The following is a 22468-nucleotide window of genomic DNA, read 5'->3' on the forward strand; positions in this document are numbered from 1 at the left end:
AGGCCTGCAGTTGCATCGTTAAACCTTGACAAGTGGTAGGTCAGTGAGATGCTTTATCCTCTCCGCCACTGGGAGCTGGATTTAGTGGCTCCGGCAGAAGGTAAACTTTCTCTCTCTAGGACAGGCCTCTTAATTACGAGTGAAATGTGGCTGTTGAAACTGCAGCACCTCGGGCCCAGTGATTTACGAAGCAGGCATCAAGCTGAGGTTACAGGTGTTAACAGAGCTGTATCAGAGCCCACAGAGACGGGATAAGAGGGACTATGGGTGACAGTGAGACGGCTCCCGGAAGGATGCTGCCCGTAGACAGTCCTGGGAGAAGGAGTAATCCCACGGCCTTGTGCACAGAAGGGGAAACTGAGGCCAAGATCACACTGCAAGTCTCTTGGCCTGGGAGTTAGCAATCCTGTCTCTGCTGCCAGCTTGCAGTGCCTCCTGGGACTCAGTTTCCCTTTCTGTACATGAGGAGGCCTGACTACTTCACTTACTCCCTGGCAGCAATAATCACAATAACCTTACCAATAAAAGCTAGCACTGACTGAGTGCTTATTACATGTCAGGTCAGGCATTATACTAAGCTGTTTATGAGCGTTTACTTGATTAATTTTCATAACAGCCAGTGAGGTCATTATTACTATTTTTCCCATTTTACAGAAATGGAAACCGAGGCTCAGAGAGATGAAGCAACTTGCCCACGACCACGTGGCTCGTGAGTGGTCCAATGAAGAGGCCAAGTCTCTCTCTCTGAAGCCAGAGCCTGAACTCTAGGCTCTGGGAGTGACAAGAGGGATATAAGATCCTGTTTCTGCCCTGAAGGAATCACCAAAAGATGGGGGAGACAGAGAAGGGCACAGATTTCCAGAATTCTAGCAGAAGGAAAATAAGGACTCTGGGGAGGATGAGGGTACAAGCTGAGGGTTGTGGGAATTCCCAGGAGAGCCTCCTCCAGTTGGAGGTACTCAGAGGGCTTCATGAAGGAAGTGGCACAGAGCTGGGTCCAGCAGGTTGGGGGCAAATAGGACAAGTGGCATTTCAGACAGGAGAAACTGTGTAGGCAAAGGTATAGGGCAGGAACCCATGGCAGGCAGGAAGCAATCCTGAGTGGCGGGTACCCAAGACACAGGTAAGGGAGTCGGCAGTAAGATATGACAGTAATAACAACAATAATGACAGCAGCTGACATTTACTGAGTGCTGGCCAGGTCCAGGCAAGGGTCTGAAGACTTTACGTAACGCTCACAATCACCCTGTCAAGTACATATTATCATGATCCCCATTTTACAGATGAGAGAACTGAGACAAAAAGAGGATAAGTGACTGCCAAGATCCCTCAGCTAGTAGGTGGCAGAGCCAGGATTTGAATGTGGCAGCCTGGCTCCCATGCTGGCACAAGGCCAGCTGCTCGTGCTATGCCTAGTCCCTGAGGGGGCGAGGGGAAGTGAGAAAAGGTCCTCACCGGGTAGGCTCTCCTCTCATGCCAGGCTTCTGCAGGCCCCACCAACCTTCTCTCCACAAGGCCTGGCCACAGGCAGAGAGGAAACGAGAGGCCAGAGCAGGCCTCTGCATCCTGGTGAGCTCTGTCTATTGGGCATGGAAAGCCAAGGGGAGCCTATGGCCAGGGATGCCAAGGGACATCCTGGAGAAGCTTCCAGCACAGCCCAGGGATTTGGGAGCAGGGGAGGATAGTTTCTGGGGAGCCATGGTGCCAGCCACACCCTCTCAGCTGATTCTCCCTATGGACCATGGGGAGAAGGATTCAGAGGAGGGAGAAGATGCAGGCTGAGAAAAGCTCCAGGCTGCCAATACAGCTGGGCGATGAATTCCTGCCTGGACCCCAGGCCCATCAGAGGAAAGACCCTAACTCCTGAGACTTCCGAGAAGGAGAGCCTGGGCCCTTGTCTGCAGACCGGCCCTGCTATCTGACCGCTGCTGTTACACCGTAAGCCTTCCCGCTGTAGCTCCCTCTGGGGTCCCACACGCAGAGCCACAGACTTTGAGAACTGGGGGGGAGGGATTTTAGGAATCACCTAGTCCAACCGCATGACTAGATCAAGGCAAGCCAAGGCCCCAAGAGAGATCCCATAGCAGGTGAGTGGCAGAGGTGGACACTGAGCTCAGGGAGAGTGTATAGAGGCTACAGGCCTGGGCTCAGGGGTTAAGCCAGACACGGGTTCAAGTCCTAGCCTTGATCCTCACTGATCGAGTGGCTTTGGACCTATTCCTTTGAAAACTTCAGTTTCTGCCTCTTTAACATGAAGATAATCCCCTACGTCCTGGGCTATTGTGGGGTTCTGATGCACCATCACCTGCCTGTCAGTTCATTGTACTGCGGTAGCTTGCATATTGCTATGATGCTGGAAGCTTTGCCATCATTTCAAATGCCAGCAGGTTCACCCATGGTGGACAAGCTTCAGCAGAGCTTCCAGAGCAGGAAGGACTAGGAAAAAGAGCCTGGTGGCCTAATTCCAAAACCTCTGTGGAACACAGCAGAATATTGTCTGATACAGTGTGCAAAGATGCAAACATATGAACAATCATGAAGATGGCACAGAGCTGGGTAATATTTCATTCTGTTATACACAAGGTCTCCATGAGTTGGTGTCAACTCACCAGCGGCTAACGACAATGACAAAAATATATGTGAAGCATTTAGCTTGGAGCCTGCCAGAGGGTGACTACAGGGAGTAGAGGTGATGGTTATGGTCCGCCACAGTGTGCCCAGGAACTCACAGGCCCTCGACTTGGGGCAAAAGAGGAGGGTGCCCCTTGAACAAGTCCAGCCACACTGATTCACCCCTGCAGACATCAACTCTTGAAGACCTCCTGTACCAGCCCTGTGCTGGGTTCCCGTCAGTGGAATGAACCATTCCCCACCCTGAGGAGCTCCAGACCAGCAGTGAGCAAGTGATATGGGCAAAAGCCAGCCAGAGTCAGAGGTTACTGATCACAGACATGACGTCCAATGCTTACATGGCACCCGTGCCAGGGGCCAAGCGCATCACAAACATTAGCTCATTTAATCCTCACAACCACCCTATGAGGTAGGCACTGTTATGATCCCCGTTTTACAGATGAGGGAACTGAGGGCAGGATGGGTCTATTGAGGGATGAGGTTAAAGAGGTCGGTGTTCCTGGGACGTCTCTAGACAGAGATGAAATAGGTGGCTGAGGTCCTCAGCACATGGGGTCCGAGGGTAAGGCCAGGGGAGAGAGACCACATAAACTGGATCTCTGACGTCCCCACCACCCCGGCACAAGCCCCTCTATCTGCCCTGACTGGCAGTTAGGTCCCTTTGGGAATGAAGTCTCAGCTCTTTAAAGACACAATCTAATTTTTTAAGCAAGTAGAGTTACATGTTAATCGTGTAACCCAGAGGATGGGAACATAAGTGTTCATTGTGCAATTGTTTGAACTTTTCAGCATGTTTGAAAATTTCCATAATAAAATGTCAGGGAGAAAGAAATGCTCAACTCCCCATCCCACAAAATAGCCCTTCTCCTCGGTGCCTCCCCTCCCCTTCCCCTCGCCTCCCACCCTGGCTCTGGAAATTGCTTTATGAGAAGCAAGCAACAAGAATGATTTACTTGCCCTCTGACTGAAGAAATCAATCCTAAAAATGCTGATAGGACAGGAAAAACTGCCGGCCGCAAGGGCCACTGGGAAATCTCCCGCTGAGCTGCGCAGGGGGAGGGGCAGATTTTAGGGCTCTGCCGGGGGCGGGGAGGGGGGTTCAGAAGTTGGGGGTGGTACAAGGGGCTGGGCCTGTGGAATCACATGAGGACTTCTTGCCACTCAAATGTTGGAGAATGAGGGGATAATGGGAGATCGGCAACTGAGGCCCAGGGAGGGGAAGGGACTCAAGTCACACAGAAAGTCAGTGGCCAGTCAGTCACCTCACTTGAGCCCCCTGACTCCCAGTTGATGCCTTTTCCCAAGACGCAGTGGTAAACTAAAAACCGGTAACAACTAGAATTGATTTTGTGTTCGCTAAGCGCTGAGTCCTGGTGGCATAGCCGTTAAGAGCTCAGGTTCTAACCAAAAGGCTGGCAGTTTGAATCCACCAGGCACTCTCTGAGGAAACTCTAGGAGGCAGCTCTACTCTGTCCTATAGGGTTGCTATGAGTCAGAATCAGCTTGACAGCATCGGGTCAGGAAGTGCCAAATACTTCATTCTCCACAAGCACCTTACAAGAGGCAAGCACCATTGCCAGCCTCATTTTATAGGGGAGGCAACAGGGAGACTCAGCAATTACACGGACACACTGCTTCTAAAGCGAAGGGCGGCGACCTTGGAGCCAGGTTTCTCCAGGCAAGTCAGCCCCTGACCCATGGCGACTTCATGCACAGATGAGGGGATCAGACCATTGTGATCCACAGGGTTTTCACTGGCTAGTTTTTGGGAAGTCGATCACCAGGCCTTTCTTCCTAGTCCATCTTAGTCTGGAAGCTCCCCTGAAACCTGTTCAGCATCACAGCAACACACAAGCCTCCGCTGATAGATGGGAGGTGGCTGCACATGAGGTGGATGGACTGGGAATCGAACCCCAGTCTCCCACATGGAAGGCGAGAATTCTACCACTGGACCGCTACAGTCCCCTATCCAAGCCATGAGGCAGAGGTATTCCGGGCTGGAGGAGGAGCAGGGAGGGCCCTCCACCCCAGAGCCTCAATCTGCAGCCCCCCGCTCTCTAGGAGGACAGAGGGACAGAGAGTAGAGACTTCTCAAGGAGGAACCCAGCTGATGCCACTGCCACCCGGCCGATCTCAAACATGCTTTCCCATTTGCCAGGGCCTCCCAAGATTCCGTGGGCTCCAGGAGGGGAGGCTTCTCTCGTAAAGCTACAAATATGGTACCTGGTGAAATTGCCCATGTGTGTAATATATACCTCTGGGATATATGGAAAACATCCCCCAAATTGGCCAGCTTTGCTGCTATTTAAAACAGATTCATGTCACACCCCATAGATTTCATCTCTGCAGAAACGGCACCTATTGCAGGGCTTACAGCCATCCTCTATATTGCCACATAAACGACAATGGCATGGAAGAGTTGAGGCTGCCACGTGCAGTGGGGGCCAGACAGGCAGCTGGACAGCAACCCCCACGGATGGGCGGGCCCTCAAGGGACTGAGCCAAGGAAGGCAATTAGAAAATGTAAAATACTGAAAAGCAGCCAACCAGGGCACAAGCAGAATGTTGCACTGGTTGTGAGGGGTGAGGCTTAGGAGACTTGGGTTCCTTTGACCCATTCAGTGCACAGAGCCAGAGAGGCCCCAGAAAGTTCCACCTCTCCCCTGTGTGCTGAAGCCTAGAGAAGGCCAGCTGACATCCTCCGTTGCCCTGAGCCTTCTCCCCCAGTCAGTTATAATGTTCACGCCCTTGACGAGTACATCAACTCTGAGGGGTGGTGCTTGTTGTATCTAGTTTAGAGACAGCAGCTTACATAGGTCGAGGCAAAAGTTCACACACTTAAGCTTGTGTTAGAATCACCTGAACCCAAAACCCAAAACCAAATCTATTGTCATCAAGTCGAATCCATCTTAGAGCAACCCTATTGGACAGAGTAGAACTGCCCCAAAGAGTTTCCAAGGAGCAGCTAGCTGGTGGATCAAACTGCCAACCTTTTTGTTAGCAGCTGAGCTCTTAACCACTGTGCCCCCGGGGCCCCAGAATCACCTGAAAGGCTTGTTAAAATGCAGGTGCTAGACCCCACCTGGGGAATTTATGATTTAGCAGGTCTGGAATGGAATCCCTAAGTGTGCAACGGATTAACAAGCTCAGCTGCTAACTGGAAGTTTGGAGGCACCTTGAAAGAATGGCCTGGCAATCTTCTTCTGAAAAATCGACCACTGTTTACTCTGACACACATGGGATCGCCATGAGTCGGGCTTGGCTTGAGGGCAACTGGTTAGTTTAGGTCTTGAGTCTGGCTCAAGAATTTGCGCTTCTAACAAGTTCCCTAGGTGATACTGTTGTTGCTAGCCCTGGTAACAGACTTTGAGAACCACTATGTTAAATTTTATGTTAAATGAGTCGAAATTGACTTGATGGCAATGGGTTTGGTTTGGTTTTTTAGGGTTAAAGGCTTAGCCTGGAAACTAGCACTAGAATACAAATCCAGACCCAACACCCAAACCTGTGGCCTGGCCTCTCCATGACCCCTTTAAGCATGTGTGGCATTTTCTGTCTCCATCAGCAGTACCCTAAGCAGAATGCTGCTCTGCCTATCCTCAGTGATTCACTGCCTTGCCTTGCCTGCCTCGACTCCCCCCTACTTCCCCAGAGCAGTCAGCCAGCGCCTCCAGTTGGGGTTGTTAATTTTATCTTCCAGCACCGCACACAACAGCTGGCAGGGGAGGGGCCAGACAGGTGAGCGGGTGCTGCCAGCCAGCTACCGTGGAGAGGGGGCGGGGTGGGTGGCTATGCCTCCAGCCGCTCGGTTCCCTGGTGATCCTGCTCCACTCAAGAAGGCCTAGGGAGGACCCCGGGATGGTGGCAATGACCAGGACCCCCACCTTTCGCCCTGGAATCAGCCTGTGGGTTCCCACAGCTGCTTTCAAGCTGAGGGAGGCAGTGGGCTTGGCTCAGCAGCTGCCACATAAAAGAGCCCGTTGCAGCCCATATAAGCACAGACGCTGCGTTTATCTCTCCTGTCACCGATGGCGGCTCCATTTGGGGGCTTTTTGTCGGTTTTTTTTTTTCCCTTGGCTGCTGTTACTGCTCAGTTCAATATTTAATTTTCCCATAAACCGAAGAGTTGTGCTTTTTCCTCTCTCTTTTTCTTGCCAGAGTACCCCTCCCACTGATGGGGTCTGCCTCTTCAGGCCTCTGCTGAGAGAGAGGGGCTTGGGCAGGACTAGAGAATTCAGCCCTTCCAAAGTGGGTGGGGGCTGGAGGGCAGGATACCTGGGTCCCTGCCCCAAACTCATTTATTCATTAGTTTGACAAATATTTACTGAACAAATCTTTGTGTACTGGTCGGTGCCTGGAGTTGAGAAAACAGTCAAGTCCCTACCCTCATGGTGCTTACATTCTAGTGGGAGTATTGGAGAAAAAGACAAGGACGCAAACCTGTCTATGAGATAATTATAAACTGCCATGAGCTCTCTGAAGAAAATAAGCAAAGGGCTGTGACAGAATAAGAGGGGGACATAGCTTAGATCTGAAAACCAGTTCCTGTTCTGTCAGTTCTGATTCATGGTGACCCCACGTGTGTCAGAGTAGAAATGTGCTCCGCAGGGTTTTCAATGGTAATTTTTTGGAATTAGATTACCAGATCTTCCAAAGATCTGAGTGGACTCGAACCTCCAACATTTTGGTTAGCAGCTGAACTTATTAACTGTTTGTACTACCCAGGGGTTCCTAGCTTAGACGAGGAGGTGACATTTAAGCTGAGACCTGAAAGATGAGCAGGACCTAGATATGCAAGAAGCTGAGTGAAGGACTACAGGCAGAGGGAAAAGCAGGTGCAAAGGCCCTGAGGTTGGAAGGAGTTTAAGGTATTCAGGGACCAAAAACATCTCCGTGTGGTTGGGAGCATGGTGATGGGGCTGGGATGGAGTCGGGGAAGGAACATACAGGTCAAGAAGGGGGCAGGGTCCCCAGCATTGCAGGGTCCTGTGCTTGGAGAAACAAGGGATGGAAGGAAATGAAGATGTATTGAATTCCTCCTGTGTGAGAGGCTCTGAGATTAGGTTGATGAAAGGCAAAGCTCCCAACCTCGGGGAGCACACAGCCTAGCGGACAGACAGATACAGACCCAGGACAGTATGACAAACCCTGACAAGACAAGCATAGGATGCTCCCAGCACACAGAGGAGAGGTGGTAACCGAGTCTGGCAGGATCCAGGAAGGCTGCTTGGAGGAGGCCACACCTAAGACCAGCCCCAAAAGGTGAGATGGTGTCAAGCAGGTGAGGTGGTGAGCATGGTGAGGAAGGAACTGCAAGCAGCTCAGTGTGGCTGATGTCGAGAAGGCTTCCTGGAGAAGATGCTCTTCCGAGCAGCATCTTGAAGGAGTAGAGAGACTGGTGGAGAGGACAGGAAAGAACAAAAATGTGGAACCAAAAAAAAAAAAGAAAAGAAATTAAAATAGGAACATGGAGGGACATTTATATTCATGGACACTTATATTAACAGGCTGGTTTTCTTTTTTTGAAATATAGTGTAATGACTAGAAGCTGACTGAAAAGGAAGGCAGTCAATAGAGCAGGCATGCTGAGAGGGAAGAATGGATTTTTTTTTTGCAACTAATATAATTTTGAACTTGTCTTTCCCCTCCTCCGCCCCTCCCCAAAATCTAATTGATTACCACCCCATGATAAATGACTTCTTGGGGCAGGAGCGTGCTAAGCAGCTTCATAGAGTGGTACCCAAGGAATAGGAGAGTGATTCCTCCCTGGAGACAATGGCCACTCCCTGGAGGGGAAGAAACCCCCCTTCCATCTCTCTCTTTGAGGAGGGGTGTGGACAGTTCTGTTTGTTCAACACTTTGCCATCCCTATAGAAGTATTATGTTTATTTTCTCATTTGCTTCTCCTCTCAAAAACTCTGAAGTTGAAAGGTTGGCAGGGTAGGTTTTATCGAACCCATTTTATACATGAGAAGACTGATGACTAGAGGAGCCAATTGACTTGCCATGGTCCCATGGGATGGTGGTAGCGGAGCCTGGGCTGGAACCTAGGTCTTTTAGAGCTGGTACCCTAGGGGAAAGGTGAGAGTAAGTTTCGTGGTGGAGACAAGGATTTAACTCTGGTACGGACAGTTAGACACAGCCGTGGGGCCTGGATAACTCCAACCCACAGATAACCCTACAGGCATTTGTCACAGTGTTATTCTAGTGGCAGATTTTTCTTTCCACGAATGCCAGGGCTTCTATCAGAACAGGTTTGTGTTTCCAAATCGCAAAGGCCACAGGATGATTTACAGAGCACAGGAGAGCTGCCACACTATCTCCAAAGTGAGTTATGATGACCGAAACAGAGTTCTGCTTTCGGGATAAAGGCAGGCAATATTTCAGAGTTAATTTCATAAAACCAATCGCCCAACCATTACCTCACTGCATTAAGGTTCACTGTCAAGTGTAAGATAACTTCAACTCCTGCCTCCCTCAGTGGCTGCTGAGCAGGGGCGATAGAGGTTAGCGGTGACCTGTGGCTGTGTCAGGCAGGAATTCACTTTACCTTCCCTCGTACTAGACAAAATTAGCCAAAGAAACTTCTAGCAGCAATTCTCTCCACTTACGGCAAAGCTAAAATTAAAGCAGAAAGTCCACTGGCTTGGAGGTCAGTTGATTCAGGAGGGTTTTATGTTCGCGGCCTTCAATTCACCATGACGGTGGACTTGTAGAACAGGGGTGGTCCCTTCCTACAGCCCAAAACCAAAAGACTAGCTGCCATCTAGTCCACTCCGACTCATGGCGCCCCCACGTGTGCACCGTAGAACTGTGCTCCCTGGGGTTTTCAATACTGTGACCTTTCCGAAGCAGATCGACAGGCCTTTCTCCCAAGATACCTCTGGGTGGGTTCAAATCACCAGTCTTATGGTTAGTAGTCAAGCACTTAACTGTTGGCACCACTCAGGGACTCCCTCCTACAACCCAGGGCTTGTGTTATACAAATGGAAGAATGTGTCCAAAAGTGGTTGTAAATTCTGAAGCTTTACCCATGTCTAAGTTGTTGCTAGGTGCCATCGAGTTGGCTCCAACTCATAACGATCCCATGTACAACAGAACAAAATGTTGCCCAGTCTTACACCATCCTCACAGTCATTGCTGTGTTTGAGCCCATTATTGCAGCCACTGTGTCAAATAAAATATGCAGCTTGGTGTCTCTTCACCTCAGAAGGCTCATATCAGGTGAGTGGAGCAGTCATTTCTGACACACTGTCACACAGCCTCGGGTGTGGAGCAGCTAGTAATGAGGGATGTGTTCCCCCATCCCCCAGGAGAGCATTGCACTAGCACAGGAACCTCTGAAAGTACGCTCTCATGGTCCCCAGGAATGAGGCCGTAGTGATGGGAGCACTGGGTACTGTAGCAGAAGAGTGCGGGAGAGATTGGTGAGCCAGGGGTCTTCTTGATGATTCTTTGCCATTATATGCCACCTGGCTCTCCTCTGAACACAGCTAAACACAGCTGGGTGGCTGAGATTTGCACTACTCACTCTGTAGCCTAACTTGGTACTTGGGCTTATTCTTGTCCAGGTAGTCACATAGACTATATCTGTGTCTGCAGCTGGCTGGCTGCCTTTAACTGGACACTGCTCCTGGGGCCATGAGATCCACTCCAGGCATAGGGCGCATAAGGGGGCTGCTCATTGTTGGCACTGGTCAGAGATTTCTGGGAACTGTTATGATGGTGGTGTAGTGGTTAAGAGCTCGGCTGCTAACCAAAAGGCCAGCAGTTCGAATCCACCAGCCATTCCTTGGAAACCTTATGGGGCAGTTCTACTCTGTCCTATAGTGTCACTGGGAGTCAGAATCGACTCGACAGCAATGGTTAATTTTTTGTTGTTATGATTGTAAGTCCCTGGGTGGTGCAGTGGTTTTCACTAGACTATTTACCTAAAAGTCAGTAGTTCAAATCCAATCAGAGATGCCACAGAAGACAGACCTAGTGATCTGTTTCTGTAAAGATTACAGCTAAGAAAACCCTGTGGAGTAGTTCTATTCTATAACATCTGGAGTCATCATGAGTCAAAATCAACTCACTGGCATCAGGTTTTTTGTTGTTGTTGTTTCTTTTCCCTTTTTTATTTTTTTGGTTATTATGGTTATAACCAGGATGGGGATGGAGATGAGAATGGGGATAGAGTTGGGGATAGGATGGGGACAGAAATGAGAATGGAGCTGGAGATGGGGATATAGATGAGGATGGATGGGGAAGGATATGAAGATGGAAATGGGGATGGGAATAGAAGTTGTAATAGGAATAGAGATAAGGATGAAGGTGGGGATGGAAGTAGATGAGATAGGAATGGAGGAGGGGTGGAGGTAGGAATGGAGGAGGAGTGGAGGTAGGACTGGAGGTGGGATGGAAGTGAGGATAGAGATTGAAATGCAAGTGAGGTTGGAGATGGAAATGGAGGTGAGGATGGACATGGAAATGGAGGTGAGGATGGACATGGAAATGGAGGTGGGGATGGAAATGGAGGTGGAAGTAGGGGTAGGGACAGAGGTGGAGGTGGAAGTGGGGGTGGGGCTGGTGTTGGGGATGGATTTGGTAAAAACTAAGAGCAAAGGAAAACTGTAGATGATGAGCCTAAGAAGCAGTGGGTGTGGGACTGTTCCTAGTCAAGGGAAGAGAAAGAGAAGAGGAAGGGGGAGATGACTGTGAGGTCTGGGTGAAACATCCATAAGCAGCCAGGGACCCAGTCACTCTCCCAGGTGTAGACAGCTCCCTGACTGCCCACACTAGAGCCCTCCACTGTGAGACAGGAGGCAAAATGCAGAGCGACATTTTCCTGGGACACAGCAACTAGGGAATACGCTGATGGGGAGAGTGCGGGAGCCTGGTCTGTCCGTGTTGATATTAGCAGCTCCGCTGTGTCATCGTCCATACAACTAAAATCTGTTATTGTCTTATGAGCTTGATTAACTGTACATATTGCTAACACCTGCTCAGAAATATAACGAGGGACGGGAACACAGCTCCCAATCAGGGTCTGTGTGGGTGGTGCGCGTGACTGGGGTGCAAATCTCCAGAATGCGAATGTGCGTATGCACGGACGTGAGTGTGCATGTGGGGGACTGGGAAGGCCTGGGTGCTGGGCCATGCTCGGCCGCTGACTTACGGTGTGAGTCTCTTTATGCAAATCTCTGCCTCTCTCTGACCTCAGTTTGCTCACCTGTAAAATGGAAGGTCTAGACCAGTGTTGTCCAATAGAAATATAATGCAAGGTATATATGTAATTGTCTATATGTTTTTTAATAGTCCCATTTTAAAAAGTAAAAAAAAAGTATATATGTTTTTTAATAGTCCCATTTTAAAAAGTAAAAAAAAGTGAAATCAATTTTAATAATATATTTATTAAAACCAATATATCAAAAATATTATCATTTCAACATGCAATCAAATAAAAACATTCATGAGATATTTTACGTAGTTTTAATTAAGTCTTCAAAATTCAATGCATGTTTTACGTTTACAGCACATATGAACTTGAACAAGTCACATTTCAAGTACTCAACAGCCATATAAGGCTGCTGTGTTGGACCGTGCAGGCCTAGGGCATATTCTGGTCTCCTCAGTAAACTGTGAAGGCCTCAGTGCAGAGACCAGGTTTTAATCTCCAAATCTTTAGCAAGAAGTCTCAAATAAAGAATGTTAGCAAATAATACTACCAATACAAGTGACTGACATGTGTTGGGTGCACTTTCTAAGCACTTCACAGGTATGACTTTATGGAATCTTCACAAATATCCTATAACTCCCATTTTGCAGATAAGGAAACTGAGCCTCAGAGAGGATAAGTAACTTGCCCAAAGTCACACAGCTGGTAAGTGGTAGAGCTTGTCTTGAACCCTGGGTAGTCTGAATCTAGAGCCCACACTCTTAACCATTGCCCTAAACTGGGGCCCTTATTAATAGTAATACAAATAATATTAAAATAGCTAACCTGCATTGGGAAACCCTGGTGGCACAGTGGTTAAGTGCCACAGCTGCTAACCAAAAGGCTGGCAGTTTGAATCCGCCAGGTGCTCCTTGGAAACTCTATGGGGCAGTTCTACTCTGCCCTATAGGGTCGCTATGAGCCCGAATTGACTCGATGGCAATGAGTTTGGTTTGGTTTAACCTGCGTTGTGAGAGGGCATTGGTGGTTCAGCAATAGAATCCTTGCCTTACATGTAGGAGACCCAGGTTCGATTCCCAACTTATGCACCTTATGCATAGCCACCACCCATCTGTCAGCGGAGGCTTGTTTGTTGCTGTGATGCTGAACAGATTTCAGTGGAGCTCCCAGACTAAGACAGAGTAGGAAGAAAGGCCTGACAACCTACTTCCGAAAAATCAGCCAGTGGAAACCCCATGGATCACAACAGTCCTATCTGCAACCCATCATGGGAATGTGGCAGGACCAGGCAGTGTTTCGTTCCATTGTGCACAGAGTCACCTTGAGTCTGGGGCCGGCTTGACAGTAGCTAACAGCAACGACAACCTGCATTGCAAGCTAACTATGTGCCAGTCACCTTATAAGCATTTACTCTTCAAAGCTATTCTGCAAGGAAGGTTTTAGGTGTCTGATGAATGCCTGTTGGTTCCGTAATGAAGATAAGAGGGAAGGAATGAGTGGTTTTAAAGGAGTTTCTGTACAGCTCTGAGACTCTGGGATTCTTGGAGAGTATGCTTATACCGGCACGTATGCCGCACTACTGGGGCCAGAGTTTTATATTAAACTCTAACTGGCCTGGTTCCTGCTGTTTGGGGAAACCAAGAAAACTAGAACCTACAGTTCTTGAGGGACCTGGGTTACCAGGCATCCATGGAAGTTGAGATGTGCCAGGTAAGTGAATGTTCCTGGCAGCTAAAGTGTGTTGCTGTTGTTAGCTGCTGTGAAGTTGGCCCCTGACTCGTGGTGGCCGACCCCATGCACAATGGAACAGAATGCTGCCTGGTCCCATGTCATCCCGATGAACACTGGCAGATCAGACTGTTGCGATCCGTAGAGTTTTCCTGGTTGATTTTTGGGAGCACAATGCCAGGCCTTTCTTCCTAGATTGTGTTCGTCTTGAAAGTCCACTGAAACCTGTTCAGCATCGTAGCCACACACAAGCCTCCACCGAGTGGTGGCTGCGCGAGAGGTGGCTTGGCCTGGGTTTTGCCCATGGAAGTCGAGAGTTCCACCACTGAACCACTGCTGCCCCCCATTTTAGGTCTAAAGGTACATGTCAGTTTCCCTTTTCTTCCTGAAGGTTGAGAGGCACAACTTCAAGTCAGAGTCTGAGCCCTGGAGCCAGACTCCCAGGGTTCAAATCCTGGCTCTACCTCTTACTTCGTCTGTGAACTTGGGCAAGTTGCTTCACCTTTTAAGTTTCCCCATCTGCAAAATGGGGACAAATAAATACACCTCATTGGCTAACAGTGAAGATCAAATGAGTTAACACACATTAAGGGCTTAGAACATCTGGCTGCGAAGCATTAGCCATTGTTTGTTCTTGCAATGGGACCCAAGTTTTCAGTTGAGTACTGGAAAAGCTTGATTGCAGGGTCTGCTACTTCTGGGTAACTGAGGTGTTTTGGTGTGTCTTCCCTTCTCGGAATTCCTACCCTACGTACATCTGTTTCTCCCAGTCTCACACTTAATTACCACACTCCATCTATTGTTCTCCCGTTTGCTCAGCCACTCTTGCTGTCAGCACGCGGTGGCTGCCTGGGTGAAGGAATGACGCCTACTTTCTTTATTTCACAAGGCTTTAAAATAGAGTTGCCCATGTGTCTGTCGCCCCTGCCAGACTGCGAGCTTCTCAGCACCGTACCAGATCCATCACTGGGCGCCCACAGCAAGCACCTGGCACCATGCCTGGCACCTACTAGGTGTCAGGAAATATTAAGCTGAATTTAATTAAACTTCACTGGAGTGAAAACCCCCTGTAGGAAGGAAAGGCCCACATCTCTTCCTTCTCACTGCTTCCCCACCGCATGCGGCCCAAGGCAAAGTAAACCAGGACTGACAGCTGTTCCCAAGTGAAGCTCTAAGATTCTGGCTTGTGTCCTACTGACTCTGAGGGGGCTGGGAAATCACAGTAGGAATCATAATAATATCGAATTGCCTTTTTTTCCTTCTAGTATGTCAGTCCAGTATTATTCCCATTTAACATATTGGGAAACTGAGGCCTAAAAAGTTTTGATAAATTGCCCAAGGACATAAAGGGGGTAGTGAGCTACCTGGGATTCAGACCCAGGTGTACCCTATGTCTCAGGGCCTGCTCTTCCCAACGCCCCACAGTGCCTGGGAGCATGGGCTTTGGCCAACCAGCAAGCAGCAGCAGGTGAGGAGAGCAGAGAGGGGAGCCGTTGGGGGGAACGACCAGACAGAAGAAGCCAACTGCAGGAGAGAAAGGAGGGAGGGAAGCCTCCATGCTCTAAATGTCTCTCAGTTACCTACTTCTCTCCCTCCACTGCCCTCAGTGAATTAAAGCTACAGTTGTAGTCTAAGCTACAATCCTCTCTAGACTAAATTCACACTCTGTTTTCACTCTCTTCAAAACACAAGTCAGATTATGTCATGGCTCCTCCTTAAAACCTTCAATGGCTCCCCATTGCTCTCAGGATAAAGAAGAGAACCTCACAACCAGTGGTGTGCTGGTGTCTTAGTTACCTAGTGCTCCCATAACAGAAATACCACAAGGGGGTGGCTTTAAAGAACAGAGATTTATTTTCTCACAGTTCTGGAGGCCAGAAGTCCAAATCAGGGTCTCGGCCACGTCAATTTCTTCAAGCTTCTCTCCTATTTCTGGAGTCAGAAGTGATTTAGGTTTAGGATCCATCCAAACTAGCAAGACCTCATTAACATAACAAAAGAAAACCCTATTTCCAAACAGGATCACATCCACAGGTACAAGGGCCAGGAATTCAACACATATTTTAAGGGGATACAATTCAATCCATAACGCTGATAAACTGGATCTCTGGGGGTTGGAGAGAAAGCCCGGATTTGCAGTGTTTGCCCATTTCTGTGGTGTAAAGATACCTGCTATAGTCTAATTATGCTACCAACACTTCAACAACCAGCTCACAGGCTTCCTGAAAATTTCACAGTTGGCTCTCATGAGCTGGAATGAACCAGCTGTAGCACACCCCTACAAGTCATAACCGCCTCCACACCTCCCCGGCCCCCCCCACTGGACACCGTGTCCCACTTTGCTCCTGCACTGACCCACTTTGACCCCCCCATATGCCCTGGGCCTTCCTGCCACTGGGCCTTTGCACCTGCTGGTCCCTCTGCCTGCCCCACTTGTCTTCCACACACCGCTGTTTCCTCAGATGACAACACGTATCTCTTCCTCAGGAATGTCTTCCTGAACTCGCAGTGTCTGAGGCACTTAACACATCTCTTTGTGATCTCTTGATTCATATATGTCTCCCCCATTAGGCTGTATCCTCAGCAGGGAACATCATTCTCACTGAAGTCGATGTCACCAGGCCTCCCTGGATTGTGCAACACCCTCTTCCCCCCAGCACCTTGCATGGAACCTGGCCAATATTAGGTAATCAGTGAACTCTTCCAGAATCTTCCTGTTAAGCCTTTGTCTTCCTGTACTTCCCTTTTGGGCAGCTCCTCCCACCTCCATCGAAGTGGTGGCCGCTGACACCCCAGCCCCTTTCAGCCGCTACCAAGCCCAGAACTTCACACTGGTTTGCATCGTGTCCGGCGGGAAACCAGCACCCATGGTGAGTACCCCTGGAGTGTCTAGCCCCTTCCTCACCTGCTGGACCCACCCTACTTCATGACTTGTCCAGCTGCAGGTGGCACCACTGTGCCCACTCTCTGCAGAATGAAGACAAGGGCATGGCCTGCCTATGTGGGCTCTGCCACCATCTGCCTCGGCCTGACCCCATTCCCACATCTGACCCACCCTGGCCTCTCTTATTCCCAGTCTCCTAGCACTGAAAATCCCCATTTCTCCTGGACCCCAGAATTCTAGAACTTCACACTGGGAGGGATCCTTAGGTGAGCCCAGCGTCAAGCACACCCATACCCCAGTTATTGAACAGGATGGGTATGACACAGGCCGAGAGAGAGGGAGGGACTTCCCAGGGTCAACCACGGAGTTCTTGACCAAGCTGTGACTCAGGATCCAGTCCTCCAGCTCCAAGTTCACTGCCCTCCCAGGCACAGAGGGAGGAAAGGAGAGGAGAGAAAGATGGGGGGGGGGAGGAAGGGAAGTAGGGAAGGGGGAAGGAGGGACAGGCAGAGGGAGAGGGAAGGGGGGAGGGAGGGAGGGAGGAAGGAAGGGAGGGAGGGAGGGAGTGGGGATCCTTTTTCTGGCCAACTCCCAGAACGAGGTAGTAGGCAGATGAGCAGAGGCCCAGGATAGGGCAGTAAGCTGGTGAGCGGAGGTAAGCCCTTGGTGAGGCCTGTCTCCTTCCACCCACACCTTATAGTCCCAAGGAGACATAAAAGAAGGAGCTTTGAAGCCACCAATTGCTGAGAGCAGGACATGGCCCCACATTTTCCCCTTCCGAGTTTGTAAGGAGATCTTGCCTTCCTAAAAATCAGGGAAACTGGTCTGTCCCCCAAAGACAAACTCCTGTTCTGGAGGGCATAGAGAAAGGTCTCACAGGCTTGGGGCTGTCAGAAGACCCTCCACCGTTGCCTGCCTGCCCTGCCATTTAAAACATGATAATAAAATATTATATATATATATAAGATACATGTCTCCCCACATTCTAGACATCTTACATTTGCCTGGAACGTCAGAACTTGAAAGGAATTCTTTGATAGAAATTACAAACCTGCTTTTGAAGCACTTTTCAAAAAATAGAAAAGAAAGAAAAACCCAAAGCAAGTCATTATGTGTATAAGAGATTCTTCTTTGGAACTGTAAACTCTGACAGTTTCTCTGCTTCCCAAATTCCAAATTTCATTTACCCCACACACCTCTCTCACCTCCCCTTGCCCCCGCAGCCCCCTCTTCTCCCCTCATCGCCTTTTCCCCTCCCAGCGTCCCCAAGAGCCACTTCCTCCTCTTCTCTCTCCCTGTCTCCTATCGATTTATTTATCTGATTTATTAAAACATACACCCAATCCTCACAGGCCTCTGGGTGCATGTACTAAAATAAAAAGACAGCAAATTAAATTAAATGCCGCCGCTCAAAACCTGAGTTCCCCATTAGCAGAGAGAGCGAGAAAATGTTTGCTTTGGCCTCATCCCCATACCTAGCTCCCTCCCACACACACACCTGTTCTCTGCCTTTAGCCTCCGGCACACACACACACACACACACACACACGCACATGCACACACACACACAGATCCTTTCTTCCTGCTCTTCTCCCAACATCTCATGTCATCTCCGTGCCCACACCCTCTCTCTCTCCTCCACATGGTCTCCCCAAGTGGACATGGACCACCCCTCAGAGCCCAGGTGCTGCCTCGCTGTATCCAGCGCCCTTGTCCCCCTCCCACTGCACACTGTTTCATTTGAGCATCCAAGAGCCCCACAGAGTAGGTGTTCCTTATTTCCTGTTACAAGTGAGGACACAGGTCCACCAGATGGTAAATGATGGAGTTGGGAGTGCAGCCTCCACCCCCAGGGCCTGCGTGTATTCCCATGGGCCATGCACACTCATTGTGCCTAGGGGATGCTGGAGGGAAAGGAGCAGCTGGGGGTCCGTCTAGAAGACCACTAGGAGGAGGAGGCTTCAGAAAAACTGGCATTCCTATGCTAGTTCATCTGAAAGCCCATTGGGAGGTCAAGGTCAGCTCCACAAAACCTCTTCCACACCCTCCTTGCAATTTCAGGTTTATTTCAAAAGAGACGGGGAACCAATTGATGCAGTGCCACTGTCAGAGCCCCTGGTTGCCAGTTCCGGGCCCCTCCAAGATGGCAGGCCCTTCCGCAGCCTCCTCCACCGAGATCTGGATGACACCAAGATGCAGAAGTCACTGTCCTTGCTGGACACTGAGAACCAGGGTGGGCGTCCCTACACAGAGCACTCCTCCCGAGGCCTGACACCAGATCCCAGCATCTTCCTCCAGCCCACCACTGAGAACATCCCAGAGACGGTTGTAAGCCGCGAGTTCCCCCGCTGGGTCCACAACTCGGAGCCTATCTACTTTCTGCGCCACAGCCACACTCCAGGCAGTGATGGCACCGTGGAGGTGCGTGCCCTGCTCACCTGGACCCTCAACCCGCAAATCGACAACGAGGCCCTCTTCAGCTGTGAGGTTAAGCACCCAGCGCTGTCGATGCCCATGCAGGCAGAGGTCATGCTGGGTAAGGCTTCGGCGGGGCTACTCTGTAGGCCCCCTGCAGAGCTGGGTGGTGGGGAGCCTCAGAATAGGGTCCTGGAGCTGCTGTCAGCCATGGAGTTGGGGAGCAAATGGAGAAAACTGGAGTCAGGTTCAGGCACAGAGATCAGAGTCAGAATTCTTAAGGAGGTTTGCTGGATAAGGTCAGGAACACAAGAGGTGAGGGGAGGTCAGGTGAGTTTGCTGGGTAGGATCAGGAATACAGGAGGTCAGGGGAGGCTTCCTAGATCCTGATCAGGAACTTAGGAGGTAACAAGGAAGTTTTCTGGATAGAATAAGAAAGTTGCTAGGAAGAGTCATGAACACAGTAGCTCAGAGGCTTGCTGGATCAGGGTCCAGAATACTTACAGAAAGCTTTGCTGGGTCCTGTAGGTCAGGAACACATAGGACATGGGATGAGATCACTCTGACTTAGACTTTTAAGTGCAATGAGTCTTATCCGTATCATCTGTGGGTATGTGGCAAGTAGACATGGACAGGAAACAAGATGCCCAAGGTCAGCTCAGCCTGAGAACAAATCCTCTCCTGTTACCTGCTTTCTCTTCCCATAGAGCACCAACTCTGCACACCCCCAGAGCAGTTTCTTAAGAACTGATCCCCTCCCCTTATACTTCTCCCCCAAGATGAGTTAGGGCAGGGAGAGAAGAGATGTGGAATCTTCTCTACCAGAAATTAAGAGACTCCTAGAGCCAGTTTTTTGTGCTGCCTGGCTGAGCCAGGGAAGGGGCTGGACACAGTGACCCTGTACTGGTCCTTTGAACCTTTATCTACAGTACCCAGTCACTCTTCGCTGAGCCCAAGATCCCTGGGCATGTCCACTGAGTCTTCTGTAGTGGTGAGAGGCTGCATAGAGCCATCTACAGCCTCTAACCCAAGACCAAGGACAGAGAGCAATGACTGACAAGAGTTCAGGCTGAAGCCTGCACCAGGGGGTCCAAAGGGCCTCTCTGTTTTTAGATGAACCTCCAGAAATCCCAGTACTTCATCAACAGCAAGTACCAAGAGAAAGGATGCCCTGTATATATAAAAAAACAAAACAAAACTTTTTTATATATATACAGACCTACTAAATACCAGGAATATTTACAAGGATCATCTCATTTAATTTTTACAAATAGAGTAGAGTTTATCACATAGTCCCATTTTAGAGATGAACAAAACTGAGATTTAGGGAAGGAGAGTCCCTTGCCCTGAGTCACTAACTGGTAAGTAGCAGAGGTAGGATTTCAAGCCAATTCTACTGGTTCCTTCTCCACTATCCACAATGCCAAACACTGAACTCACGAGCCCTGGGAACCAGACACCCTTGACTGGCTGTGGGGCTGGCTCCTTGAAGACCCACTAAAATGGCCACCCTTTGATTCCCACAGGCTACCTACTCACACAGAAAATAATAATAATACCAAAAGAACCCATTGCCATTGAGTCGATTCCGACTCATAGTAACCCTATAAGACAGAGTAGAACTGCCCCATAGAGTTTCCAAGGACAGCCTGGCAGATTCGAGCTGCTGACCTTTTGGTTAGCAGCCATAGCTCTTAACCACTACACCAGCAGGGCTTCCAAATAATAGTAAGGGCTAATATTTATTGAATACCTACTATATACTATAAGGAGCCCTGCTGGTACAGTAATTAAATGCTCAGCTGCTAACCAAAAGGTTGGTGGTTCAAAGCCACCATCCACTTTGCAGGAGAAAGGTGTGGCTGTCTGCTCCCGTAAAGATTACAGCCTTGGAAATCCTATGGGGCAGTTCTACTCTGTACTGTAGGGTCTCCATGAGTCAGAATTGACTCAATTGCAATGGGTTTCATGTTTTTTCTACTATATACCATGGATTATTGCAAGCACTTTTCTCATATGACCTCATTGGATCCTCACAATAACCCAGTGAGGTAGGCACTATTATTATCCCATATCACAGATGAGGAAACTAAGGCCCAGAGAGGTTAAGGAAATTGCCGAAAGCACTCCCTAAGGTCAGACCTGTGCTAGACACCAGGACTTTCTCACCCCAGATCCTGCCCAGACTCCTTCTCTCAGCCTTCCCACCTCGCCAATTCCTCACCCTCTCGTAGCACCACACCCCATCCAGCTCATTGTTCCTTCTTGCCTTGGAAGCTTCCCATCCTAATGACAAATCTGCTTCTGGAGCTGGAGGCAGATCAGGTTCGACCCCTCATTTGGCTGTTTCACCCATGAAAGTCACCCCTTGCCTCTCGCATGGGATAGCTTCCCTACCCCATCCCCACTGAAGGTGAGAGGCCAGACAAGGACTTCAAAATAACTGGCAACAGGTAAGCTGCAGCTCGCATCTCCTATCAATGGGGGGCTGGCAGTGACCTGTTCCCTCCATCCTACCCCCCACCCCAATCCAGATTAAAGCACTTGCCTGCCCTGCCCTTGATCCCAGATGGCTCAGTTAACTGGGGGCCCCTCCCTCAACCCACCTCCATCAGAGCAAGGGAAAGAAAGACCCACTCACAAGCAGGGGCCATGGTCAGATGGGTGTGTGCCCACAGGGAACCTGAGGACACTATGGGGCACCAGTGTGAAGAGGCCAAATTGGGTGGCTGAGTAGGAAGACTCCTGGGCTGGCTTCTTATCTTACGTCTTCTGTTGTCAACTGGTGAGATCTCAGGTGTTTTACATCTCTGAGCCTCAGTATTTTGACCTGTTGAAGGGGAAGAATAATAGTAACAGCACAGACGTTTTGAGCATGTGCTAGAAACCAGGCTCTGTGTGAGGTACTTTTCTCAGAAGATATCCTTGAAACCGTGCAAAGACCTATGAGGTGCCTGAGAGAGAGACTATCATTATTCCCATTTTATAGGTGAGGGGACTGACAATTAGAGTAACATTCCCGAGGCCACCCAGCCTGGTCTGTCTATGGAGTTCTGACTCCAGAGTTCTTAACCACTGCACTCTATAGCCCACTTGTGGGACTGTGGTGAGGATGCACTGAACTGGTGGGTATGAACAGTAGAGAGTGCTGTGAGCCAGAGGTGTCCTAAGTATATGCACCTCACGTGGTCAGGGCACCCAATCCTGGCCACATGTTATTACCCGGTACTCTGGTCATGGGTGAGGACAGTGGGATGGATGAGATGACCTTGGGGGACAGAATCCAATCGTCTGACCAGGACTTTGAAGGTTAGGCCAGTGAGGGGCAGGCATGTCTCCCTGCAATAGGCTCCAGCTGTTCCCTCTGCCTGGATGCCCTCCCCGGCTCAAATGCCACCCTCTCCAGCTCAAAAGCCTCCTCTGACCCTCCCTCAATCTTCCAGCTGAAAGTCCCTCTGCTGAACTACCATCTTACTGGGTTTACGCTTTTCCTTGTGACCCAGACCACAATGCCTGGTGGTCCTGGAACTCATGCTCCTTCTCATGTGAGTTCTACTCCCCTACTTGTTAGCTGGAAACCCTGGTGGTCCCTGGTGGTCCCTGGTGGTATAGTGGTTAAGAGCTACGGCTGCTAACCAAAAGGTCAGCAG

The 22468-nt window shown here is 49.7% G+C and overlaps 1 protein-coding gene across 1 annotated transcript in view; it reads left to right on the forward strand.

The window, feature by feature from the left end:
- Positions 1 to 22468, forward strand: part of IGSF21 (immunoglobin superfamily member 21) — a 354878-nt gene that overhangs the window by 321012 nt on the left and 11398 nt on the right. The window contains exons 5-6 of the mRNA XM_010593063.2: positions 16274 to 16389; positions 18465 to 18939. Coding sequence (XP_010591365.2) covers positions 16274 to 16389; positions 18465 to 18939 — 591 coding nt within the window. The remainder of the gene's footprint in view (positions 1 to 16273; positions 16390 to 18464; positions 18940 to 22468) is intronic.

The sequence above is a fragment of the Loxodonta africana genome, chromosome 3, assembly GCF_030014295.1.
Source record: "Loxodonta africana isolate mLoxAfr1 chromosome 3, mLoxAfr1.hap2, whole genome shotgun sequence".
NCBI classification, from domain to species: domain Eukaryota; kingdom Metazoa; phylum Chordata; class Mammalia; order Proboscidea; family Elephantidae; genus Loxodonta; species Loxodonta africana.